The sequence below is a fragment of the Seriola aureovittata genome, chromosome 19 (genome assembly GCF_021018895.1).
Source record: "Seriola aureovittata isolate HTS-2021-v1 ecotype China chromosome 19, ASM2101889v1, whole genome shotgun sequence".
In the NCBI taxonomy this organism is placed as follows: Eukaryota; Metazoa; Chordata; class Actinopteri; order Carangiformes; family Carangidae; genus Seriola; species Seriola aureovittata.
The window spans coordinates 1,633,911-1,661,473 of record NC_079382.1 but is presented as its reverse complement, the minus strand read 5'-3'; the positions used below and the strand labels follow the sequence as shown (position 1 = coordinate 1,661,473).

The window sequence follows — 27,563 nt, the reverse complement described above, 5'->3', positions numbered from 1 at the left end:
TCATATTAATAATTATCATAATAATAATAATGATGATAATAACTATTATTATAAGCTGCTGCACAGATGACTTATGGGCTTGTTTTTTACAGCCTTGTGTCAAGAGTAGCTCCCAGCACAGCTTAAAGAAAAGTACAGTATTAAATGCTGTGCTAGAATAAGCACTTTGTTTTTCTTTTGTGTGTGCGTTAATTCGTTTTATTTCTCACCTGAGGAGCTCATCTCTCCGGCTGTGTCTTTTAATATTAGTAATGTTATGGATATCATTATAGCTCAACGCTAAATAGCCCACAATGAAGACACATCGACGCTCTATAGTAATGCTAACGTCACTGCTGCTAATGTTGATGAGGTATGGTGTTTACCAGGCACATTTTCAAATGAGCACTAAACATGACTTACAGCTTAGGCTAAAATGATGCTTCTGCAAATAAACACGTAGATGTTTTATGGGTAACTTAGTTTGCAGAGGCTTGCAGAGAAGTCACGCACTCCTCCCTAGTCGCAACAACACATCATCAAGAAAGATGAGCGGCTGATCCGTCTCCTGACCTCCACAGCTGCAGTGGACCTGTCTGTGCTGAACATCCTCAGCTTTCTGACCAGACACACTTTCTGTCTTTTTTATTTGACTCTTTCCTTTGAACAACGGACTTCGTGGTGATCACAATGATCCAACCTCAAAAGTTGTCAATAGACCTGACTGCTTGAGCCCTGTGGTCAGGACTATTTGAGCCGTGTAATTGGACATCAAAACAGTCTGCATGGTTTCCTCAGAGACGAATCAGCTGCATTTCTTAAAGTGTGTGAGTGCTCACTTTGAGTGCAGGTCGTCAGAATTCATAAAAACTCAACCTCAGAACTTCTAAACAGTCCTCATAACATCATAATGAGCTGTTTCACTCTCTTCTGAGAGCCTCCGTCTCTTTCCTTTGGGCCCTGCACTGCGTCTCTACGGTGGTGGTCCACTGTGGTGAGTGTGTATTGACTGGGAGGTCCATTGTCAGATAGGTATGCAAGAACACACACACACACACACACACACACACACACACACACACACACACACACACACACACACACACACATATAGGCTGTGCTGTATTTCTGTCTCTCAACAGGAACTTGAATCAGACTCATCTGACGGGTCACTGCTGCCACCAACTGATCGACAACAGAATATATTTCACAGAAATACTGATAATAATAACTAAGCGTAATGTATTGATAACATCATGGTGCCGGTACTGCTGCTCGTGCTGCCACTTTCAATCATCTTATTATAACTCACGCTACCTCCTCTACTATCATACAGTGAATGTCTCTTAGTGGATTTACTTACTTTGTTCGTTGCACTAATGAAAGCCAGATTTCAGATCCTTTTTCCTAATGAAGAAGACAGATGAGTTTATTTCACAGTGGTGTTTCACTGCAGCTATTTGTGCAGTAATTGAGGGGGAATTGGTCTTTATTCCTGTATATGCAGAGGTTTTTTAAACCATTTGAAAGTGTCCGATTTCTACTTTGGTGTGTGTAATAAATGTGTCCTTGTTGGTTAATTTCTTTATTTGTAAATAAAGTGTTTTTCTAATATCTGTGTATATGTGCGTATGTCTCTCTCTCTCTCTCTCTCTTTCTCTCTCTCTCTCGCTCTCTCTCTTTATCTCTAGGTTCCAGTGTGTTTTTTCTTTTGCTTCCTCCCTCTCCTGTCACACTGCAGATCTTTTCTCCATCTGAAGCTTTGGTAAGTGATCAGAATGAATCCCAGCTGCTTTCTGCTCTCACCCTCAAATTTCGTGGGACTGTAAAATGCAGACGTTGCACATGTTTGTGTGTGAAAAGCTGCAGTTTGTCTGGAGAAGAGTTCAGCTCTGTGCTAGCAGTTAGCCACCATGCTTATCAGCACAAACAGCAGAGGGAGGGCTGAAGGGGAGGAGGCCTGAGGAGTGGGTGGGAGGACTGAGGGACTGTCAATAAATTACTTGTCCAGATAAAACAGAATCTTTTTCATCTCACTAACTTATTACTGATATTTCAAACATCACGGACCTGAAAGAATCTGCTTCTGGAGGAAGTATTCACTAAGTACCAGCACCACATGTAAAAAATACTTTATCAGTCAAAGTTGTGCTCTGAAAACTGAACTAAAAGTACACAAGTATTATTATCCATTTTTTTCATGGAAAGGTTTTTTTCTGAAATGAAGTGTTCTGCGTTACAACAACAGTCGTTCACTTCCACATCACCCTTCCTGTTCTCTCCCACTGGGCAGGTCCTCACTTTCTTTGCTTTGTTTGCTTCGCTGTCTCTGCTGTTTATGTGATTTTCCGATACTTTAAACAAACGTGAGTTGCATGTACTGACAGTTTTACATCGAAGAGCTTCATGTTGATTCGTTTTCCTGCATAAATCTGTTTATCATTGCAGACGTTCGTGGGGGTGTGGAGCAGGCCTGCTGCGTTGAGACCATGTTTACCAGTGTGGGCCATTTAGTGATATTACTCATGATGTCACACTTGGTTTTCATTAGTGATCAATCTGCTGGCGATTTCTTTGTGAATCAGTGAATTGTGTTGTCTGTTAAAAGCCAGAATGAAGTGAGAACCGCACTTAGCTTTTGTCGAGTCAGTAAATGATTCTGTTTACTGTCATTTAAAAGACAGAAAAGCTGCATATCTTCACCTTTAAGAAGCTGGTTTGATATTTTATATGTAAATAACTGAAACCACTCAGTTATCAACTCAGTTATCAAAGTGTTTGCTTCTTATTTTCATGTTGGATCAACAGCTCATTGTCTCTACTTTTATAGGTTTACAACAGTGCATCATATTTTATCCGCCCTTCACAGTGCATTCATAAAGTATTCAGACCCCTTCAATTTTTTTCACATTAGGTTATTTTGCTAAAATCAAAGCTAAAACTGAAATGTCACGTTTACATAAGTATTGAGACCCTTTGTTATGGTTCTTGAAATTTAGCTCCTGATTACTGTTATATTATAGTATTAACTGCAACAATACAACTACTGTTACTAAGTCTTTACAGAAATAAAAGACCTATGGGTCTGGAGCAGGGAGTTTATCAGCTGGGAGGCCTGACAGAAAAAGAATGGTTCCCCTTTGTTAGTGGTTAGGACTGAAGAACTGAAGAGTCCCACCCGGGGATCATCAGTGAGACCTGAATGTGACTGCTGCTCTGTCACATCTTTCTGTACTGAGCTGATCTTTAGCTCGTTAGATGGTCAGTTGCCACCATCTAGTGGACAGATTGTAGAACTACACCATCTGATGTGATTTCTTTGACACTAACTGGATTTCTTCCACAAGTTAGACTGGTTTTGACAGCACTCTGATGTTTTTTAGACTTGTACTCTGAAGTGATGAGGATGTGACTCCACCTGAGACCAAACACACTCAGAAACCACGACTGATGCTGGAGAATGAGCAGCTTCTCTCCAAATGTTTCCAAATGAAGGTGGAAAACGTCTGTAAATCGACCTGAAATGAGTTCAGCAGGTGAGAATCTGTCAATGTCTGATGAATATGATCACGGTGATCACATCGTGTTTCACATCACTGTTTGAATGGACTGCAATAAAAACGTTTATAATGCTTAATGGAGGTTTAATATGAACAAATATTCTGAAGAACATCTGTTGGAGTTAAAGGACAATGATTTGAGGAGTTTAAAAATAAACTTGTCAGTGATCTCTGAAGGACAAACTGTAGTAGAGACATTTTGTACTAAATGCCCTCAAATATATGTAGGTGTCTAACACTTTTTCTATTGGGGCCCTGGGGCTGTTGGATGCCTCTTTTCTCCAAATTTCATTTATGTGCTCCTAAAGTGGAATATTTCCTGGCATCACATTTTCTGCATGTAAGTTAAGTTGTGTTATTAATTTGTTGTGTTTACAATTTGATGAAAAATGACTTTATTTAGAAAACTGCATCATATTACAACATAAAAAAAGAAAGGGATTTCCAACCAGGGGTACTTTTACCCTAGGGGATGCTCTTGCAGTTGATACAGGGTGTAGTGTAAGGTATGGTAAGGTCAGGTAAGTTAAGGTAAGTGGTAAGCATCTTCAATCTCTATTCAACCCCATACTCATTCAAACATTTACCTCCAAACTTCATTTAAACTTATGTAATTCATTACACCTTTACCAGTTTTCTGTCATTGCAGACATTTTTTTAAGAGTTTACAATGGGTAAAATGTATCTGGTGAATGCAAACACTAAAAAAACTGTAACCAATTTTAGTACATTCTGCCATTATGTGATTAATGATCAGTCTCAAATCACATTTGATATCTTAGAATAATTCCCAGGCATGTAATGATTCCTCACATATACATTACACATTAACAGTCAAACAGGACTTGCACAGTGTCTAATTTATACACCAAATTGTCAGTTACTTATGTGCAGCATACCGGACACATTTCACTCAATTTTCTTGACACTGATCATTAATCTATACTTTCTTTAAGTGGTTATAAAAACTAAAATTAATTGAAGTACCTTAAAAGACCATCTTTTGAATCTTGGCAGGGAGAAAAATGGTGACACCTAAAGAGGTTCTCTTGGGAACTTTGGAGGATTTGGGAGAAGAGGACTTCAAAAAATTCAAGTGGTACCTGCGGGAGCAGGGGGTCCTGCAAGGCTTCCAGGCAATCCCAGAGAGTCGACTAGAAAATGCAGACCGGATGAACATAGTGGACCAGATGTTCCAGACCTACTGTATTAACACTATTAAGGTGGTCAGAATGGTTTTAGGGAAGATGAAAAAGAATGACCTAGTAGAGAATTTATCAAACTCCACCACAGAAGCTGCAGGTCAGTAAACAATGGTCACGCATCAGATGTCATTTTTAAACAATGAAATTATAATTTATATGACAATGATAACAGATATAATGGAAATGCAGATATTAAATGCTGTTGAAAAAAAATGCCACCTTAAGATGGTGGAGAGGGTTGGGTATCCCAGTGACACTGGAAGCTGTATTGTCGGAGTAATAGCTCCTGGTACTCCTTCCAGGTGAAGGTTCAGACCAAGAATGATTTCAGAACCCTTAAAATGTATGAACGTTTGAAGCAGGTTATCTCACCTGGATTAGGCAGACTGGACTGACCTGGCTGACCTGGAGCCAGGCCTGATAAACGGAGCTCAACAGCAAGCTCCTATTTGACTCCAGGCAAGGGATCAGTAAACCAGCTCTTCAGCCTTTCAATCTGTGAAAAAAAACAAAGGAAAGATTTTGCTTGAATGCCACAGTGCAGCAATATGCTGGATAACCTCAAGCTATAGGTTGTATCTTGCAGCATGACACAAACAGTATCTTGATCGAGGGCAAATTTGTTTAGTTAAAGTTGTGAAATGTGCACACTTATCTGGCAATATTTTTGATGACTCACATTGTTATGTAATTTTTATCCCTTCAGAGATTCTTGCTGAGTGTCAGCATAAACTCAAATCCAACCTGAAGAAGAGATTTGAAAGTGTGTTTGAGAAAATCACAAAAGCAGGAAATTCTAATTCTCTACATGAGATCTACACAGAGCTCTACATCATGATGGAAGAAACAGGAGAGGTCAACAAGGAACATGAGATCAGGCAGATTGAAAAAGCATCCTGGCAACCTGGAACTCTAAAAGCAGCCATCATATGTGAAAACATCTTTAAAGCCTCACCTGGGGGAGATGAACCAATCAGAACAGTGATGACAAAGGGAGTGGCTGGCATCGGGAAAACAGTCTTAACACAGAAGTTCACTCTGGACTGGGCTGAAGACAAAGCCAACCAGGACATACAGTTCACATTTCCATTCACCTTCAGAGAGCTGAATCCGCTGAAAGAGAAAAGGTTCAGCTTGGTGGAACTTGTTCATCACTTCTTTACTGAAACCAAAGAAGCAGGAATCTCCAGCTTTGATCAGTTCCAGGTCGTGTTCATCTTTGACGGTCTGGATGAGTTTCGACTTCCTCTGGACTTCCCCAACACTGAGATCCTGACTGATGTTACAGAGTCCACCTCAGTGGACGTGCTGCTGACAAACCTCATCAGGGGGAAACTGCTTCCCTCTGCTCGCCTCTGGATAACCACACGACCTGCAGCAGCCAATCAGATCCCTCCTGAGTATGTTGACATGGTGACAGAGGTCAGAGGGTTCACTGACCCACAGAAGGAGGAGTACTTCAGGAAGAAGTTCACAGATAAGGAACAAGCCAGCAGGATCATCTCCCACATCAAGACATCACGAAGCCTCCACATCATGTGCCACATCCCAGTCTTCTGCTGGATCACTGCTACAGTTCTGAAGGATGTGTTGAAAACCAGAGAGGGAGGAGAGCTGCCCAAGACCCTGACTGAGATGTACATCCACTTCCTGGTGGTTCAGTCCAAACTGAAAAACATCAAGTATCATGGAAGATCTGAGAGAGATCCACACTGGAGTCCAGAGAGCAGGAGGATGATTGAGTCTCTGGGAAAACTGGCTTTTGAGCAGCTGCAGAAAGGAAACCTGATCTTCTATGAATCAGACCTGACAGACTGTGGCATCGATATCAGAGCAGCCTCAGTGTACTCAGGAGTGTTCACAGAAGCTTTTAAAGAGGTGAGAGGGCTGTACCAGGACAAGGTGTTCTGCTTCGTCCATCTGAGTGTTCAGGAGTTTCTGGCTGCTCTTCATGTCCATCTGACCTTCTTCAACTCTGGAGTCAATCTGCTGTCAGAAGCAACATGGTGGTCGGAACTATTTAGAGACAAATCCAAATTCTCACGTCTTTATCAGATTGCTTTGGACAAGGCCTTAGAAAGTCCAAATGGACACCTGGACTTGTTTCTTCGCTTCCTCCTGGGTCTTTCAATAGAGTCCAATCAGACTCTTCTACGAGGTCTGCTGACACAGACAGGAAGTTGCTCAGACACCAATCAGAAAACAGTCCAGTACATCAAGAAGAAGATCAGTGAGAATCTGTCTCCAGAGAAAAGCATCAGCCTGTTCCACTGTCTGAATGAACTGAATGATTATTCTCTAGTGGAGGAGATCCAACAGTACCTGAGATCAGGAAGTTTCTCCACAGAGAAACTCTCTCCTGCTCAATGGTCAGCTCTGGTCTTCATCTTACTGTCATCAGAAAAAGATCTGGACGTGTTTGACCTGAAGAAATACTCTGCTTCAGAGGAGGCTTTTCTGAGGCTGCTGCCAGTGGTCAAAGCTTCCAACAAGGCTATGTACGTTCCCATGTATCCATCCAGATTAATTGTATCTTTATCTTTTGTCGAGACAAAATCCACATTTTTAAAATTGGTTTCTTTTGTTTTGCTGATTCCTCTCAGACTGAGTGGCTGTAACCTCACAGAGAGAAGCTGTGAAACTCTGTCCTCAGTTCTCAGCTCCCAGTCCTCTAATTTGAAAGAGCTAGAACTGAGTAACAACAACTTGCAGGATGTAGGAGTGAAGCTATTGTCTGCAGGACTGGGAAGTCCATGCTGTACAACAGAAGTTCTAAGGTAATTGTTAATTTTTTCAGTATTCATGACTTTCTGAGTAGTTATTTTCTCAAAAGATTCAGCATGTGAATGTTTTTTCTGGAATTCCTTTTCAGACTGAGTGGTTGTAACCTCTCAGACAAAAGCTGTGACGTTCTGTCCTCAGTCCTAATCTCTCAGTTCTCTAGACTGAAAGAGTTGGACTTGAGTGACAACAACCTACAAGATTCAGGAGTGAACCTGCTGCTTGAGAATCAATCACAGTGCAGACTGAAATTTCTCAGGTTAGATTTCAGCTGTTTTATATTTCTGACTCGCTGACATTTGCTTAGTTTAAATTTTCAGTATGTGAATGCTTTTCTCTGGGATTCCTCTTTAGGGTGACTGGATGTGACCTCTCAGAGTTGAGCTGTTATACTTTGTCCTCAGTTCTAAGCTCTGAGTCCTCTAGTCTTAAGGAGCTGGACCTGAGTAACAACTACCTGCAGGATTGTGGGGTGGAGCTGCTGTCTGCTGGATTGGAGACTCCACACTGTACACTGAAAGGTCTCAGGTTAGTGTTTAGCTTTTTTGTATTCATGACTGTCTGAGCTGTTGTTTACTTGAAATGTTCAGTATATGAATGGTTTGTCTGGAATTCTTCCTCAGACTGAGTTGCTGTAACCTCTCAGATAAAAGCTGTGAAGCTTTGTCCTCAGTTTTCAGCTCCCAGTCCTCTAGACTGAGAGAGCTGGACATGAGTGGCAACAACCTGCAGGACTCAGGAGTAAAGCTGTTGTCTGCTAAACTTGAGAATACATGGTGCAGACTGGAAAGTCTCAGGTTAGTGTTCAGGTATTTTTCATGTATGACTCAATGAAGTGTTATTTAATTGAAATAGGCAAAATATGAATTGTTTCTCTGGAATTCATCTCCAGGCTGAGTGGATGTAATCTCTCAGAGACAAGCTGTGACGCTCTGTCCTCAGTTCTCAGCACCCAGTCCTCTAGTCTAAGAGAGCTCGACCTGAGTAACAACAACCTCCGGGATTCAGGAGTGAAGCTGCTATCTGCTGGACTGGAGAGTCCACACTGCATAATACAACGTCTCAGGTTAATATTCAGATGTTTTGCTTTTATGACTCACTGAGCTGTTATTAACTTAAAATACAATGATAAAAGAGGTAAGTGAAGCCTTAAAATGACCTGGTTTACTGCATTGGTTGGTCATAATATGTAATCTGATCTTCACCAAAGTCACAAATATAAACTAACACAGTGCGTTCATGTTAATATTACAGAAATGATTATAATCTTTTATCTTTGTTAAAGAAACTCATGAAGCATCCACAATGTTGGTGGAAAAAGTAAGTTAGCTCTTGGATATCGTAACTCGTTGAAAACAAGCCCTTCTAGTAGCTGCTGATCAGACCTGCACAATTTGGACCATTCTTCATGACAGAAGTGCTTAACCTCAACCATATTCCTAGGATCTCGGGTGTTAGCGGTTCTTGTTATGTCATTCCACAGCATGTGTACTGGATTAAGGTCTGGCACTGACTGGGCCACTCCAGAAGGAGGATTTTCTTTGTTTGAAGTCCTTCTGTGTTGATTTACTTGTGTTGTGTGTCTTTCCTGGGATTTCTCTTTAGATTGAATGACTGTAACCTCTCAGAGAGAAGCTGCGAAGCTCTGTCCTCAGTTCTCAGTTTCCAGTCCTCTAGTCTGAGAGAGCTTGACCTGAGTAAAAACAACCTGCTGGATTCAGGAGTGAAGGTGCTGTCTGCTGGACTGGAGAGTCAACACTGCAGACTGGAAACTCTCAGGTCCAGACTCATATTTTTGTAAACACTCAAGTTAAATGTAATTTTAAAAAATATATATATTTTTATGATCTTGCATTAAATGAAGTAGTAATATTGTTCTGAAGACATATCCATACTCAGGAGATTGTCACCTGTGGGAGAAAGTAAGCACAAAGACTTTGACATTTATACCTTTGCTATGAAGTCTTAATACACCTGCTAATACAGTCACGAGGTGTTTACCATTCCATACATGATGGGGACATCTAAAAATCCCTTGAGCTTGCCACACAAAGAGAGAACATGATATGCAACATATAAACCCAGACTGATTGGCAACTCAACCCTAATAAAACCATGAAGCATATTCATCAGGGGTATACGAAGGGAAGCCTGCCAGAAAGGCATTACAGAAGTTGAGGTGAGAGGTGAGAGATAACCATGGAATGGACCAAGAGCTGGGTGGAATACTGAGTCAGGTAAGGCCTGATTTTTCTGATGTTGTATAGAGGAGACTGGTACAAGTGGGAGACAGATGCAGCATGGTCAGAAAAGTCATCAAACATAACAACCTTGGTTGCGACCTGGTTGGGGTCATAGATGAAGAGGCTATTTAGATATTGATATTATTACGGAGAGACTGATTGTCAGGATAACTAGGAATTCAGTCTTACAGCGGTTTATTTGAATATGGCGTTCCTTCATCTATGCAAATATGTCAGAGAGACACAGTGACTGAGATCAACACAGAGACCATGGGATTGTCTGGCGGGAATCACAGATATAATTGGGTGTCATCTGCATAGCAGCGATATGAGAAGCCATGCAAGTGTATAATGGGACCCAAGGAGGTCGTGGCCCATATAAGAGAGGTCCTTGGGGCACTCCTGTGGGTAGGGGATGGGATAAGGATGCTTGTGTCCTTGCCTATTCCTAACATGCTCCCTTTTTCTTAATTGTTCCTTGTCTGTATTTGATATGCTCTAATCTGTGGTTTTTGGAACCTTATAATGGTGTGCTATCTTGGTCAGATCTCCCTTGAAAAGGAGATTTTAATCTAAAAGGTACTTCCTGGTTAAATAGAGGTGAGAAAAAAACACTTGACAACTGCAGTGACTGGGGTTAGGCGCAGGTTGGTGCCACTGTTAAAACACATCATTTTTATTGTCCCACTCTAAGTGTATTCCCTGTATGGCATTTTTCAGTATTTGTGTCAATTTCTCAGGAAATAGCCTGTGGATCTTGATGTGAAAAGTCAGGCATATTTATGGCATTGAGATCATGAGTTTACACAATTTGATGGAAGAAAATGTTTTGCCATAGTGGAGGAATGTGTTATACTAAGTGCAATTGTAGCTACATATTTTATGGGGACATAAATAATAAACATAAATGTGAGGAATCAACCTGCTTTTGGACACAACATTTAGAAACATGATTTTGTGTGTGTGTGTGTGTGTGTGTGTGTGTGTGTGTGTGTGTGTGTGTGTGTGTGTGTGTGTGTGTGTGTGTGTGTGTTTGTGTGAGTGTGTGTGTGTGTGTGTGTGTGTGTGTGTAGTCTGTCATACTGTGTGGTCACAGAGGAAGGCTGTGCTTCTCTGGTCTCAGCTCTCTGCTCCAACCCCTCCCATCTGAGAGAGCTGGACCTGAGCTACAATCATCCAGGAGACTCAGGAGTGAAGCTGCTGTCTGCTGGACTGGAGGATCCACACTGGAGACTGGACACTCTCAGGTATGGACAGATGGACAGACAACAGCAGCTCTCTCTGTTTCTCTATCTCTCTAACTGAGGAGCTCTGCTTAATGTTTCATAGTGGATATGAGTGAAGGTGGATAAAGTTGATTCTGACTTTGTTTCTTCCTCCAGGGTGGATCATGGTGGACCACAGAGAGTGAGACCTGGTCCGACGAAGTGTGAGTGTTTTCACTGAGTTTCCACCGAACTGTGATTCATGAGAACACAGCTGCACATGTTCCACTGGATTTTTACATCTTGACTGAAGTACAAAGTTTCTCCAGAGTCTCATTCAGCTTCTGTTTTTTGCCAGTGTGGTTGGAGAGATGTTAGAATTCAATCAATTAATTTCAAATCCACAATCACAATAAACTGAATGTAGTGATCCAACAAAAACTACTTATTCAATTTTATCAACAGTGGAGCCAACAGAAAACTGACATTGTTCTTTTTTTTTTTTACTGTCACTGATTTTAGAGAAGAGAGTTGTTGCCTTCAGGTACTGCTTGTAAGCTTGTACTTTACAGGTTTGACTGATATAAGTTGTGTTCAGGAAGCTTTCAGTTTTCTTCTCTGGATGTGTTTAATAAATCAATAAAACCTAAGTCATGAACACAATGTCACAAAGATGTTGAAAATGGCAGACATGGGGACAGATATTTGATATATTTTCACAAACACCAGACATGCTCCATTTTTCATACATTAATTTGTGTTTCTAACAGAATGTGTGTATGTTACACAGGCCTCAGATCAGCCTACACATGGTTTTCTAGAGCCGGCTGCAGCTGAGAAACAGTTTTAGAAAGCAGATGGTTCAGAGCTTCTTTGTGCTGCAGTGGAAGATGAGCCAGTTTCATTAGTGAGACTTTATTCACTACATGTGTTTATTGATGTGGATCTCCATTAGCCGTCATCCTCAGGTCCAGAGCAGAAAAACAGCAGAACATCACTGACATCTTGACTCTCATGTTCAGTAACTGTTGATGGTGTTAAAACTGGATTGTTGGATTAATTTAAATGTAGTCAAACATTATTCACAGTTGAATATGAAATGTAAGTTTGAATGATTCACTTTCAGTAATTGTCAGTAAAGTTGCTGATAAATCAACAGATGATAAACTGCAGCTGTGTTGTGTCTTGTTCTCTCCATCAGACGCCTGTGAACTGGAACTGGACACAAACACAGTAAATGGAAACCTCAAACTCTCTGACAACAACAGGACGGTGACACGCGTGAGAGCAACGCAAGGATCTGTTCCAACCCAACATGATAAACAAGTGCCAATGGACTGCTGGTCTGAGCTGCTGTGTAGAAAAGCTCTGACTGGTCACTGTTACTGGGAGGTCGAGTGGAGAGGAGATGTTCATATATCAGTGATTTACAGAAGAATCAGAAGGAAAAGAGACAGTGAAGAATGTTTGTTTGGAAAAAATGATCAATCCTGGAGACTGAGCTGCTCTGATGTTCTTGGTTACTCTGTCTGGCACAACAACAGACAAAAATCCATCTCCTTCCCTTCACACTCATCCCCCTCCCCCTCCTCCCGCTCCTCCCGCTCCTCCCGCTCCTCCCGCTCCTCCCGCTCCTCCTCCTCCTCCTCCTCCTCCTCCTCCTCCTCCCTCCTCCTCCTCCTCCTCCTCCTCCTCCTCCTCCTCCTCCTCCTCTGCCTCTCACAGAGTAGCAGTGTATGTGGACTGTCCTGCTGGCACTCTGTCCTTCTACAGCGTCTCCTCTGGCACACTGACCCACCTCCACACCTTCAACACCACATTCACTCAACCTCTGTATCCTGGGTTCAGGATCTGTCCTGGTTCCTCAGTGTCTCTGTGTGATCTTTAGGTCTGAGAGTCTCTGCTGTGGACAGAAACCCTGCTGACAGTTGACTGTTCACCATGACACATACTCTGCTCTGTGAAGCAGATCTGTCTTAGACTCAGACACGAAACATTCATTTGTCTGATTTCATCACTTTGATGATCAACATTTTAACACTTTTGTAAAATGATTTTCATTCAGTCTCATTTTTTTTGTCTCAGTTCCTGAATGTAAAGGAAACATTTCTACTGCCAGCAATATATTTTTAACTGATTTATTATTGGAGTTAAAATGTTTACATATTCAGTTTGTAGATTCAGGATTTAATCCATGTTGGGATTAAAAAGTCACCCGATTTGTAAAAATGTAGAAGTCAGCACAAATGTTTGAGAGAAAGTGGAAATGAACTAAATATATTTCACATCAAACTGTACAGTTCAGTAAAATCTGATGATTAGTGAAAGACACAGACTCTCCTCTTGTCACGGTTTGAAGGGGTAAGTAGGACCCAAATGCAGCCAACACTTTGGGGAACGGTGCAGACAGGTTTATTAACAAAACGTGAACGTGACATGAACAGACATGAACAAACCCTGAACTAAACAGATGAACTGACACAGACAAAGGGAAGCACAAGGACTATATAGACAAGGGAGGCAAGGGTGATTGAACACAGGTGAAACACATTAGGGCGGGGCAGACAATCACCACAGACACAGGACCAAGACAGGAAGCAAAAACACTGACACACATGGAAACCAATTACAAAATAAAACAGGAAGTGCAAAAGTCCAAAACAAAACTAACAAAAAGTGTCTGCCATTACAAACCATGACACCTCTTCTCTCAGAATACATTCTCCATGATGCAGGTCACTCAAATCTTCTTCATCAATAAAGAAATTTGTTTCTGCTTCTGTTATTAATCCGACCTACAGATCCACTGTTTTTAATCTGATGCTCAATCTGAAAAAAACAGTCAAATCTAAACCTGTGATCCATGTGAATCTACTGAATCTGTTATAAGTCCACTTCTACGGTGGCCCAGACGGGTCAACACAATACAAAAGCCACAACATGAATACAGACAAAGTCACAACAGGAGTTAAGCCACAACGGAAATAAGCAGTAGTCCGTCTTTACTATTACCATAACAATAAATATGAAAATGAAAAAAAGTATGATAAATGTTCATAAATATGAAAATATAAATACATTAAAAAACATTACTGATTTGTGACAATCACATAGCGACCTGACAGTAATCAGTTATCTAGCAACAATATTTCACTTAGGTGTCTCCTGCTTCATAAATTTCCCCAGTCTAAATAGTTATACCAGCCGAGAGAGTCCTGATATCTGAGTGGTTCAGCAGCATGCCATTTTCTGAGCAGCGAGTCTCTGGTTCGACTCCCAGCCAGCCAGACTTCTTCCTGCATGTCATTCCCCTTCTCTTTGTCCCTGCATTTTCCGTCTCTACACTGTCATGTCAAATAAAGGTATTTGTTTTTGTGTTTTTACTGCTGAAGAAGCAGAGGCAGGGACAGGAACTCGTCTGTACTATCTGATGAAGGAGTCTGTTTGAGGCTCCTGGCTGGGCTGGACCTCTGTTACAGGTGATGGATCTGACCAGACTTCAGCTGGACAATCCTGCTCCTCTGGCTGCTGGTGACTGTTGAGTAACTAAATTGTTGTCCACACAAATAACAAATCAGTTACAAAAATTTTCTATAAGGATCTTTTTGGACCAATGCTGATGTGAATCTGGACTTGTTAAAGAAATAAGTGCTATGTTTTTGTACAGTCTAAGACAAAATAGAATTTTCTCTCTCTCTTTTTCTCTCACATCCTTTTATTTCTCACAATGTTGCAGGAAGTGGGAACATAGCCTGGCCTCCTTTTTTTTTATTTCACCGCTTCCTGTCATGCTGCAGATCTTTTCTCCATGTGAGGCTTTGGTAAGTGACAGTTTTCATCGTGTTGGGTCGTTCGAACTACAACACTGCATCATATTTTATCAACTCTAAGCTAAATGAAATGTATGTAAAAACGTAGTTGTGTGGGAAAACTAAAGTTTAATTCATGCATTTGAAATAAAGTCAATCAGCTGATTCGTCCTGAAGCTCAGTCGGTCGCAGCAGTGAAGCAGAAACCGGATAAAAAGACAAAAGCACATAAAAACATAAAAAGAAATTCAAAATACAAAATGAGTAAAAGTTCAAACAGTTTACAGCTGAGTTCAGTTCAGAATCAAACCATCAGATGATGGAATAGAGAGTCTGAGACCTGCATGGGTTTCTGTGCTCATGCCAGCTTTTCCTCCCAGAGTTTAGTTGAAAGATGGCAGAGGGCATCAGACAGGAAGTGAGAGAGATTGCAGCTCATGTGACACAGACTTGATCAAACATTTCAGACTTGATGTTTTTCATTCCACATTGTGACGCCCCTCCCATTTCTTTGGAGGTTGTCCTCGCTCACATGCGCAGGCAATTGGTTGGCGCTGTGCTCTGCCTCACAAGTGGGGCATCATATGTTGGGCCTTCAGTTGTTTGTCAGCTTATTGGCTTATATAGATTATGAAAAAATTATTATTATAAATTTTGATAATAAATAAAAACTTCAAATAACTGTTCACAGTATAAAAGCTTGGCCTGTGTGTTCACTTGTCCTCTCTATTCCAACCGCTGTCATCCATTTGTTTTGTTATATCTTTTGCTTTTGCACATACACCCCCTCCACAGCACATGTACCACTCATCCATGCACTGCTTGTTTTTTTGGGGTTTTTTTGTATAACTTTGTGTGATCTCCCTTATCGTCACATCGATTGAACCAATTTGTGACAGCATTCAGATTTAAAGGAAGTCATGTTCGCAATTCTTTTCAAGCTTAGAGTCAGATCCAACATGGAGGATGTTTCCAATACTCTGCATGAGCCTGCTGTATCGCCACTGTCTGATTTTTGATCACTTCTATAAGTGCGTGTGAGCTCAAGGTTCAAGCTTCATCTTTACTGTCATCACACAATCCAGGAGAGCACAGTGACATGCAGCTGGAGCTCCTCTGTGCCACCTTCAGACAAATGTTGTCAATAAACACAAAGGAAACATTTCATTAGAATTACAAGAGAATCATCTCAGCCTGAAGAAGCTACGTGACTCAAAGTTTCATTTCCTCATTAACACAGTCGGTTTTAAACGTCTGACTGCAGTAATTCATGACAAGTTCAAATCAGGAAAACACTGAAATCTTTGTTGGGTATAGTTTGTTACCAAAGGCCGATCTTTACTACCGTTACCTCCTTTATGATCAAACAGAGACGGTGACCTCCTCTGACCTCTTCTCCTCATCTGTTCACTGTGCGTTTATGTGGACATGAAGATGATTGTCAGGTTGTCGGTCAGTTCCCTTCACTGAAAGATTTACCCAACATTAATCACAAGAGACACGGATCTATGAACAATCATGTCAGATGTTGTGATTGGTCACTGATGGAACATTCCATTCATAGTTATTGATCATACTGGAGACAATGTGAATGTTTCTGAGTGAGGATGACTGTAGTGCAGCTGAAAAAACTTTAAAAGTACCTTCTTGGATACAGCTGCTGTGTGTAATCTGAACTTGTTTCAACAGGGTTTCAGCTACTGTGTTAAAATTTACATGTTGAAACACAGTCATTAATTATTAATGAGCAAGATTTTTAAGCATAAAAAAGAAGTTTTAATATTTACACTCAGTTTTAACTTTGACTCATTTTAAGCTGCATATAACAAGAATGATTCTTACTAAAACAGACTGTGAGGTTACAATCACAGATTGACAGTGCAAGTAAACTGTGTTGATCTGTTGGATGATTATTTTCATCATGTTACAGCTGAATAAATAGATTCAAAGATTTCATGTAGACTTTATAGTCAGATTCCAGCACATTTTCATCCACACGTGAAATGTAGCTCTGTTACATGGTGAATGAGTGGAGTACATGTTAACTAACACATGGTGAATTGGAGTATCTGAGCAGGTGTTTGTCTGCCCACACTCAGAGCCAACTGAACTGACTGATCAGCTGATCTGGAACAGAAGACTCTGAGTTTCCGAGTCAGAGTTTGTTAGAGCTGCTTTCTGAAACAGAGCCAGAGAGCTAGTTTTCTGTGCAGCAGCCTGTCACGTTTGGATTCTCTCTCCATGTGAAGTCTCCTGGCTGTTTGTGATGGGGACATGATGGTGGTGTGGTCCCTCCTCTAGCTGTCAGTAGAAGGTGGATTTGATACGGCATCCCTGATGTTTCTTGACTTTGACAGTGAAATGATGATAAACTGACAAAAGCCTCACATTAAACTGACTGAAGGAGAATCAGCAGTGTCTTCTCTCTGTTTCCTCTACAGCTGAAGCTACAGCGTCTCTATGACTGGATGTGAATTCAGCATCTGAGCATTGTCCAAAGGAACAACTGAATGCAGCTCTTCCAGCAGGTGGGGGCTCGGCTATGAATCAGTGTGAAGACAGAGAGGAGGGAGCCCCTCCCTCTAAAACCACTCTGTGTGGGGAACATGAGAGCCAGACTAAAGATCAGAGGTGAGATGAGGATCTCTATCTGTCCATGACTCTTCTCCATGTCAGAGCTCAGCACTCAGATCACTGCTCCATCATTATTCACAGTCACTGTCACATCAACCACTTAATAACAGCTTAGAAGAAATAATAATCAACCACTAACTGTTTTAGTGAAAAAGAGCCAACCACTGAATAGTCACTTGTTTGTTTGTATCAGGATGCAGCAGCAGAGACCAGAGTCTCCTGAACCCAGCTGTGTGTCCATGAAGAGTGACTGGTCTATGGGTCGTCCTATTAACTTTAAAGGTGGACAACCTGCTGATGGAAGGTAAGAACTTTTAGTTTTAGTTCCAGATACTTTTCTACAGGAATTAAAAGGTTCCTGTGGCCCATTGTTGTCTGCGTTTCCACCCTGGCCAAAAGTCCCAGGAAGATTATGCAAATCAGGCCAATGAGGATGGAAAAGAACTGGAGGTAAATGCACTACACCTCCAGTCCAGTATACCGGACAAATTGCGTTCTGTACTGCTTCTTTACAGAAAGCAGCATTTTATTTTCAAATACAGGACAACCCGGTATTATATGGGACAGGTGGCAACCGTAGCCACTCCAGTTGCTGTGATCCTTTATTTTTTTTTGTAGTCCTTTGTAGTCCCCTAACCTGCTGGTTTTACCATTATGTGTGCCTGGTTACTGTTATTGAAAACTATGAAAACGTGTTAACGACCTTGGTTGAGCTAAAAACAGATAGAGATGCCAAATGCAGTTCCATAGCATTCTCGCTCTCTCGGGCCATGGAGTAGGGTGACCAGATTTCCCCGATTTCCGGGGACAGTCCCCGTTATTGGTGGCCTGGAGCTGTGCCCGGAAATGTCCCCGTTTTTAACTGTGAATTAAAAACAGACTGGAAAGACGGGAAGCAGAGCAGACAGGTAAACACCTCCACCCAGGACTTAAATTGGGCTGGAGCCAGTTATTCAGACCATTGGGGGGGGGAGTGAGGAATATCCGCAAATCTTTTATCGTTTATTTCCATGCTGCTCCTCTCGTGCATGTAGGTGCGCTCACTACGATGACACTCTGTGTCTGTCGCTCTGAAACTTTCTCAATTTAATACAGGTTTTTTGGTTAGTATGCCTTTGCAAAATAATGATTGTGCCTCAATACTGACTTGGAAGATGACCCTGTGAGTGTTGAGAATAGCAACCCTCAGGTTTAACATTGTTTAACCAGGTTTAATTATTCAGATCATACTGTGATGTGTTGTAAGACTATTTCATTGATATAAATTAGTTGTCTAGTTTGAGCTTGTAATATGATATTATAAATATTTTCAAATATGAAACAGACATTCTTCGAATAATCACTTCCTGTCCTGACCCTGTTATAAACAGTTTTTGATGCATTCTTCATTTTCACAGCACCTCAGTCTAACTAATCTAGACTAGTGCAGGGAGCTGTTATTTAACTTAATCTGAGAGGTTAGGTGGTGCCAAAGTGCAGGAAATCCGTTTTAAATCCAAATATGTTTGCCTGGGACCCCCCGCTGATTATGTAACTTCCAGGTTTGCTTCCCCATTTTAAAACGCATAACCAGGCGTCCAACCATCTCAATGCATTCCCTCACAACAGAGCAGTAACCCTGATAACTGTGTGCCAAATAACGTCGACATGAGAATTACTGGATGACTGGGGATCTTGTGACGGTGCTTGAGAGCAAACAATATAATTCTACATTTAGTGAAATGTGGGAGAAAGCATGTTCTCAGGCTCCGAGTGTTGAAGTCACGCCATTATTGCCTTGCATAGCAAAAACATAAACCATGAGGTTTTTAAAAAGGTGGACAACCTGCTGATGGAAGGTCAACCTTTAAAACTAAACTTTGTTGTTATCTGAATCTCCTGAGAAGAGGAATCATGTCATGTTGTAGAACTAAGCTGCCTGCTTAGGTAGCCGCAGTTGTTGGTGACACCTTGTTAACAAAAAAAAATTAGTCAGAGGGACATCAGAGGACATTCAGGCTTTTAACTTAAGCTGTAATTGTTCCCAACTAATAAGGTTTTCCAAACCCTGGATGATTGCTCTGCTGCCCAGGACTGATGCTGTGGTCACTGTGAGATCATCCATGAACATCCTGGTTGCTGGCTGTTGCACATTGTTTTTGGTGAAAGTGCCTGTGCACTCATTGGGCCTCTAGGACCTTTTAACAAGGTGACCCACCTAAGACTGATGAGACCCTGACTTGTGTCCTAGTATTACCATACAAGAAATCAGATCTTCTTATCCATCACCATCTGGAGGCTTTTTCAGCAGGTCTGGTAACGATCATTAGCCAATCAGAGGCAGTGCAAGACGGATGTCAATTTTATGATAGGATTCGTAAGTTTACATCCTGCTGCTGTAGCATTGATAGCTAATCGAAAGTTAAAATCACAGTTGAGGAAAAATGTATTGTAGATTTTTTGGCAAACCACCAGCTAAAGAGAGCGCAGCCAGCCACTCATCTTCAACCTTCCGACCAAACGTTTTGGGAAATAAAATTTTATCCATGCATTAACACCAACTTGGTTTGCTAAATGTAGGTGGCATCATTACGTGATTGAGTGTGGTCAGGCAGATCCATTGGCCAGCAAAACTTCTACATCTCCCCTCTATGTGTCCACAGCCAGCTCTTCATCCCTTCCTCTGACCCTGTTTTACCAGCTCAGGGTGGCACCTGCTTCGGGATGTTTGTAGTTCTCTATTTAGATTTTGAGATGAGCACAGATTGTTGCTGAAACACACACCTCTTGTGAAACATCCTCATTTCCTTCTTGCCTTTGACTCATGACCGAGTCTGCCATCCTCATTTCATCACTGGAAGAATTTGAACTCATCAGTCACCTTTAATAAGTTGTGTTATATTTCATTCATTTTCCTTAAAGTTGATGTTTTCTCCACAGAGTTCAGCAGGAAAGCTCAGAGGTCCACAGTGATCAGTCTGTCCAGCAGCATCAACCAGACCTGGACTCCATATTTATGGTCTGTACATCTACAATCACACTTTTACTATTTAACTACATCAACCACAGATTAAATGCTGAACTACCACTCAGAAACCATGCTGCTCTGTTTCGACCAGGAGGCCTTCAGACTCACACATGAATCACATGTTTTCTAAATAAAGTTTGTAGCGGCTATAATCCTATGAGCCGCTGAGAGTATGAGGTTGAGTCCTCAGGTTCATAGTTTTGTGACGCGCCAGGAGGGTATGATGAAAGATACGTTGAGATCCAGAGAGACTTTTGTCGTATTTATTGCGTAAAATAGGTTCAGAGCTGTCACAGCGCAGCGAGGATGGATGTATGAAAAAATGATACTGGCAGATTGAACAGGTACAAAAGGGAGATTAATGGATAAGTGGGTAGAGTTTAGCGTTAGCGGTCAACAAAAATTATGGCTACTACCCAGCCCTGACTCTCTGACATCTGATCACCTGGTAAGTGCACACCTTTATACACACACCTACTCCCACCTGAACCACTCCCTCTGCCTCACACACACACACACACCCACACACACTGTGCTCCTCCTCGTCTACCTATGTCTCCTATAAACATATTAATTTTATCATCTGTTCCAGATGCTGGAGGAGAACATTGCCACTTTTGTGAAGAACGAGCTGCAAAGAGTCCAGAGGGTCCTGAGACCAGATTACCCAGAATGCTTAGAGGTGTTGGATGGTGAGGATGAAGAGCAGAGGAGCAACAGAGAGGCATTTCTGAAGATCACACTCAACTTCCTGAGGAGCATGAAGCAGGAGGAGCTGGCTGACTGTCTGCAGAGCAGTAAGAGGATTTCTCTGTAGATTTAACTTGATGGATAAACAACACATTTACTAACATCACTATTATGGTTAATCCAATAAAAATAATAACCACCAGGTTAGATGGAGTAATCGACACACACCTAGAACAAAAAGCACACACGGACTTATGTTATTTTCAACAACTAAAACTGAGAGTCAAATTATATATTCCAGTTGACTTTTCTCAAATTAAAATGTGAGCCTGGTCAGAAAACTGTTGCTCGCTCGTCTCTAACTTCCCCTCTTACAAACACCAAACCCTACTTATGTGCTGCACGAGCCACAGACACAGCGGGCTCCTATCCAGCAATCAACACCTACACAGGTGAGCATCGGGCAATTACTAACACAAACTTTAAATGCTGCTTACACAGATCTAAATAAAGGATTGATATTGTAGTGTGTCTGTCACAGTTTAAGGTAGGCTGGACCCAAATGCAGACCAAACACAAGGGAGTAGGTGGAAAGATATAATTTTCTAACAGAAAAACACAAGGAACATGAACAGGAAAGTAAAAAGTATTTCAAATTCATTATCCTGGGCCCATACCAATCCACATGGTCATTCTGTTTTCCCTCCTCTGATGAGGAGTTCTTGCACAGATTGGTGCACCTTGATGAATTATTCAATAGCTTGTTTGAATATGACCATGCATTCATTGACATGATCAACATTTCCACATTCCAGAAGCAAAGCTTTTATTTCATTAAGTTTCCTTGTGCATGCTTTGCAGTTTTCCTCTGCGTTGATTTCAAAAGATCCTCTGCTTCAGCATCACTCTTAGTTTGTTTCTGACATTTTTTAAAAATATATATTGGGTTGGGTCACTGTTTCGCCCCATTGTGCATTCCCCCACAAGTTGCAGTGTGTTTATTTGCACAGACATCTCTCATACCATGCTTAACTTCCATTCATGACATCAACAAGAGCAGACTTTACCCACGAAGTCATGTGTTTATTTTATTCATACAGCGCTTTCTTGTTTATTTACATCCTGTCGTACATAGACAAGATCCATTCATTCTTTGGTTTACTCACGACTGATGCATTCTTTCATCAAACTGGTAAGCGTGTCCTTCTGTTCCACAGCACACAGCTTATCTCTGCAACCTGTCCTTCACACAGTGATCCAGCTTGTCCGTACTTTGCCAACCAAACCAACAGTCTTTTAGCAAGTTTTCTGACTTATATCATGGTTATTCCAATAAAAAAAAAAGTAACCTCCAGAGGTTAGATGGAGTAATTGACACACACTTAGAACAAAAAGCAGCAGCAACTGAAACTGAGATTTAATAAATGATATGTTCCGGTTGACTCTTCTCAAATTAAAATGTCGGAAAACTGTTGCTCACCATTCTCTAACTTCCCCTCCAACAAACACCGAACCCTACTTATAGGTTGTCTGCGCTGCAGACACAGCTGGCTCCTATCCAGCAATCAATACCTACACAGGTGAGCATCAGGCAATTATAAACACAAACTTAAAATGCTGCTCACACAGATCTGAGGAATCTACTTGTTTAACTTAAAGCTCTTAATGGCTCCAACAGTCACAAGAGGGAGAGGGAAATATATTAATATACTTATTCTTTAGGGGAATGAAATGTTGAAATATTGACTTTATAATTTATTTATTTATCTTATTTGTTCTTTATTCATCTAGAAAGCCATGCTACAATTTGCCAACGTAAACTCAAATCTCACCTGAAGAAGAAGTTCCGGTGTGTGTTTGAGGGGATCGCTAAAGCAGGAAACCCAACCCTTCTGAATCAGATCTACACAGAGCTTTACATCACAGAGGGAGGGACTGGAGAGGTCAATGATCAACATGAGGTCAGACAGATTGAAACAGCATCCAGGAAACCAGTCAGACCAGAAACAACCATCAGACAAGAAGACATCTTTAAAGCCTCACCTGGAAGAGATGGACCAATCAGAACAGTGATGACAAAGGGAGTGGCTGGCATCGGGAAAACAGTCTTAACACAGAAGTTCACTCTGGACTGGGCTGAAGACAAAGCCAACCAGGACATACAGTTCACATTTCCATTCACCTTCAGAGAGCTGAATGTGCTGAAAGAGAAAAAGTTCAGCTTGGTGGAACTTGTTCATCACTTCTTTACTGAAACCAAAGAAGCAGGAATCTGCAGCTTTGATCAGTTCCAGGTCGTGTTCATCTTTGACGGTCTGGATGAGTGTCGACTTCCTCTGGACTTCCCCAACACTGAGATCCTGACTGATGTTACAGAGTCCACCTCAGTGGATGTGCTGCTGACAAACCTCATCAGGGGGAAACTGCTTCCCTCTGCTCGCCTCTGGATAACCACACGACCTGCAGCAGCCAATCAGATTCCTCCTGAGTGTGTTGACATGGTGACAGAGGTCAGAGGGTTCACTGACCCACAGAAGGAGGAGTACTTCAGGAAGAGGTTCAGAGATGAGGAGCAGGCCAGCAGGATCATCTCCCACATCAAGACATCACGAAGCCTCCACATCATGTGCCACATCCCAGTCTTCTGCTGGATCACTGCTACAGTTCTGGAGGAGGTGTTGAAAACCAGAGAAGGAGGAGAGCTGCCCAAGACCCTGACTGAGATGTACATCCACTTCCTGGTGGTCAACATCAAGTATCATGGAAGATCTGAGAGAGATCCACACTGGAGTCCAGAGAGAAGGAAGATGATAAGGTCTCTTGGAAAACTGGCTTTTGAGCAGCTGCAGAAAGGAAACCTGATCTTCCATGAATCAGACCTGACAGAGTGTGGCATCGATATCAGAGCAGCCTCAGTGTACTCAGGAGTGTTCACACAGATCTTTAAAGAGGAGAGAGTGCTGTACCAGGACAAGGTGTTCTGCTTTGTTCATCTGAGTGTTCAGGAGTTTCTGGCTGCTCTTCATGTCCATCTGACCTTCTTCAACTCTGGAGTCAATCTGTTGTCAGAAGAACAAACACCCTCCTGTTTACCTATTGTATTTAGAAAAAAACTAAAACAAGCTAAAAAAACTCTCTACCAGAGTGCTGTGGACAAGGCTTTACAGAGTCGAAATGGACACCTGGACTTGTTGCTCCGCTTCCTCCTTGGTCTTTCATTTGAGACCAATAAAACACTCCTACGAGGCCTGCTGTCAGAGACAGGAAGTAGCTCAGAGATCAATCAGTCAACAGTCCAGTACATCAAGATGAAGATCAGTGAGAATCTGTCTCCAGAGAGAAGCATCAATCTGTTCCACTGTCTGAATGAACTGAATGATCGTTCTCTAGTGGAGGAGATCCAACAGTACCTGAGACCAGGAAGTCTCTCCACAGAGAAACTCTCTGCTGCTCAATGGTCAGCTCTGGTCTTCATCTTACTGTCATCAGAAAAAGATCTGGACGTGTTTGACCTGAAGAAATACTCTGCTTCAGAGGAGGCTCTTCTGAGGCTGCTGCCAGTGGTCAAAGCCTCCAACAAAGCTCTGTAAGTGCACATGTATCCAGATTAACTGTTTTTTCTTTTATAAGACAAAGAATGCATTTTTTAAAATTCCTTTCATTTGTCTTGCTGATTCCTCTTCAGACTGAGTGGCTGTAACCTCTCAGAGAGAAGCTGTGAAGCTCTGTCCTCAGTTATCAGCTCACAGTCTTCAAGTCTCAGAGAGCTGGACCTGAGTCACAATGACCTGCAGGATTTAGGAGTGAAGCTGCTGTCTGTTGGACTGAAGAGTCAACAGTGTAAACTGGAAACTCTCAGGTGAAGATTTCACTCTAATAATGTATCACAAGTGAATCCATTGTAATTGACCTGAAATCAAGCATTTGTGTGTTTGTTCAGGCTTTCAGGCTGTCTGGTCACAGAGAAAGGCTGTTCTTCTCTGGCCTCAGCTCTCAGCTCCAACCCCTCCCATCTGAGAGAGCTGGACCTGACCTTCAATCACCCAGGAGACTCAGGAGTGAAGCTGCTGTCTGCTGGACTGGAGGATCCACACTGGAGACTGGACACTCTCAGGTATGTAGAGAACAGCAGCTCTCACTGTTTCTCTGTCTCTCTGACCAACTGATGAGCTCTGCGTCGTGTTTCATGGTGGATACGAGTGAAGGTGGTTGAACTTAATTCAGACTTTGATTTTTCTTTCAGGATGGACCATGGTGGACCACAGACACTGAGACGTGATATGAAGAAGTGTGAGTTTGACTCATGGGAACAAAACTTCACATGTTACACAAGAGTTTTACATTTTCTTGACTGAAGTACAAAGATGAATTTTTTCCAGAGTTTCATTCAGGACTTCTTTTTTTGTCATTGTGGTTTTAAAGATGTTGATGTTGATGATTCTATCAATCAATTTAAAATCCCCAAACACGACAAACTGAAAACAGTTATCCAACAGAACTAATGATTTTTTTTTCTGTAGCCAACAGAAAGCTTAATTTGTTTCTTCTGGTTTTTTGACTGTGATTTTATAGAAAATCACAGGTGCTGCTCTTAAAGGCTCTGTAAACGAGAAACAAACAATAACAACAATAATAAACAATAATATAGCACAATTTTCTATTTAATCTATTTTCTATGTATATCAAGGAGTAATGGTGTAAAATGTGTCACACCCACTCCAAGCTTCTCTCTTCTTTGTCTGAGTAAGTGGGATGTTCCTGTGTTTGAGTCCCCAGTGTTAAACCCTCGAATAAATCAAATCTTTTTATGTAAAACCTCAGACAGAGAAAAAGATTGGAGCACAGGGGGAGTGACCATGGGGGATACAAGCTCAAATCCTGGTTGGCCTGTTGACTGTCAAAACATCCAGAAAGTTTTTAAGTTTTTCAAGCTTCATTAGTGTCTTTGAAGGCTCCATCAGTGTCTTTACGAGCTCTATCAGTGTCTTTACACGCTCCTTCAGTGTCATTTGTTCCACTGCATTCCCTGCTGAATTTCTTTCCCAGTCCAACCTTGGAGTCAATACTGCTCTGGCTTCATAAGCGGAGGCTGGAGGTGTGGCTGATGAAGCATATGTTTTGGTCTGAGATGCTGGTGGTCTATTGCGACATCTAGCTGCAGTGATGATCTTTTACAAAACCTTTAAGCTCAAACATCAAATGGATCCCAGCCACTGTTGCCTGTGCTATTTGCAGCACATTTCTGTATTTGCTTGAGTATTTGCAGCATATGTGTTGTCTAACTAATGAAGATGTCTGAATTAGTTTGTGTTTTGTCTATTTTCATGTGTTTTCTTAAGTTGCTGTGTGTTCGGCTCTCAGGGCCACTATAGATAAGTTGGAAATGGAAAATAGGCTGACAGATAGAAACCTAATAAGAAAACGTTGTTTGTTAATGTTGTTGTCGATATCACTGATTGTGTGTTTTTCAGTCTTCCAGTGATCTTTAAATTCTTTTTCTCTCCATCAGATTCCTGTGAACTAGAGATGGACCCAAACACAGTAAATGGAAACCTGAAGCTTTCTGAAAAGGAGGTGACATGTGTGAAAGAGAATCAGTCATATCGTGATCATCCAGACAGATTTGACCACTGGCCTCAGCTGCTGTGTAGTAATGGTCTGACCGATCGCTGTTACTGGGAGGTCGAATGGAGAGGAGAGGTTCATATATCAGTGAGTTACAGAGGAATCAGAAGGAAAGGAGACAGTGATGACTGTTTGTTTGGAAGAAATGATCAGTCCTGGAGTCTGATCTGCTCTGATGATGATGATAGTTACTCTGTCTGTCACGATAACAGTGTGGAACCTATCACCACCTCCTCCTCTGTGTCTCACAGAGTGGCAGTGTATGTGGACTGTCCTGCCGGCACTCTGTCCTTCTACAGCGTCTCCTCGGACACACCCGACTGTCTCCACACCTTCAACACCACATTCACCGAACCTCTGTATCCTGGGTTCTGGATCTGTTCTGGTTCCTCAGTGTCATTGTGTCGCATGAAGGTCTGAGAGGTCTCTCCTGTGTACAGAAACTCCGCTGACTGTAGGTCAGCTGCTGAAATCAAAGTTGACCCCGTTCACCAACTGAGAAAAATGATCCTAGCAAAAAAAAAGTTATATGTATATATATTTCACTTGCCTCTCAGGACTTCCATAGAGACAACACCAAAGCTTCAAGCATTGTTTTAATAAAATAAAATCTTTTTGAAAATGTGGCTATTGAAGCCCAGAGTGACCATCTTCCCAAAATCGTGATTTTGTTGTTCACGTATGGATTTTTATCAGAAAATTATAAACTGTTATAGAAACCAGCTTCTGTTAGCTCTCATATTCTTGACTGCCTGTAGTACATTTCCCTCCATAATCTGCTGATATTTAATCAAATGAAGACCTGTGTTGGGAGTTTAAAAAGTG

The 27,563-nt window shown here is 41.6% G+C and overlaps 2 protein-coding genes across 7 annotated transcripts; both read left to right on the top strand.

Moving 5' to 3' along the window:
- The first annotated feature begins 1,395 nt into the window (after positions 1 to 1,395).
- LOC130187476 (NACHT, LRR and PYD domains-containing protein 12-like) lies at positions 1,396 to 27,547 on the top strand. Of its 6 annotated transcripts, none has more exons than XM_056405127.1 (14): positions 2,234 to 2,345; positions 2,428 to 2,597; positions 3,363 to 3,515; positions 4,557 to 4,841; positions 5,451 to 7,242; positions 7,348 to 7,521; positions 7,617 to 7,784; positions 7,880 to 8,053; positions 8,149 to 8,322; positions 8,418 to 8,591; positions 9,131 to 9,304; positions 10,842 to 11,015; positions 11,151 to 11,197; positions 12,175 to 13,767. In XM_056405127.1, the coding sequence occupies exons 3-14, from the start codon at positions 3,503 to 3,505 to the stop codon at positions 12,852 to 12,854; spliced, it is 4,029 nt and encodes a 1,342-aa protein (XP_056261102.1). In that variant the 5' UTR covers positions 2,234 to 2,345; positions 2,428 to 2,597; positions 3,363 to 3,502; the 3' UTR covers positions 12,855 to 13,767. The 6 variants fall into 6 exon arrangements, with proteins under 6 accessions (XP_056261103.1, XP_056261102.1, XP_056261105.1 ...); XM_056405131.1 differs by lacking the exons at positions 2,234 to 2,345; positions 2,428 to 2,597; positions 11,151 to 11,197; positions 12,175 to 13,767 and adding exons at positions 24,799 to 24,972; positions 25,054 to 25,227; positions 25,357 to 25,403; positions 26,623 to 27,547 and having other exon boundaries at positions 2,604 to 3,515; XM_056405128.1 differs by lacking the exons at positions 2,234 to 2,345; positions 2,428 to 2,597 and adding an exon at positions 1,396 to 1,744.
- LOC130187481 (protein NLRC3-like) lies at positions 14,743 to 24,703 on the top strand. Its single transcript, XM_056405140.1, has 6 exons — positions 14,743 to 14,794; positions 17,224 to 17,413; positions 17,610 to 17,720; positions 20,336 to 20,414; positions 21,016 to 21,220; positions 22,905 to 24,703. Exons 2-6 carry the CDS (start codon positions 17,325 to 17,327, stop codon positions 24,701 to 24,703), a joined length of 2,283 nt encoding a protein of 760 aa, XP_056261115.1. The 5' UTR covers positions 14,743 to 14,794; positions 17,224 to 17,324.
- Positions 27,548 to 27,563: the final 16 nt, after the last annotated feature.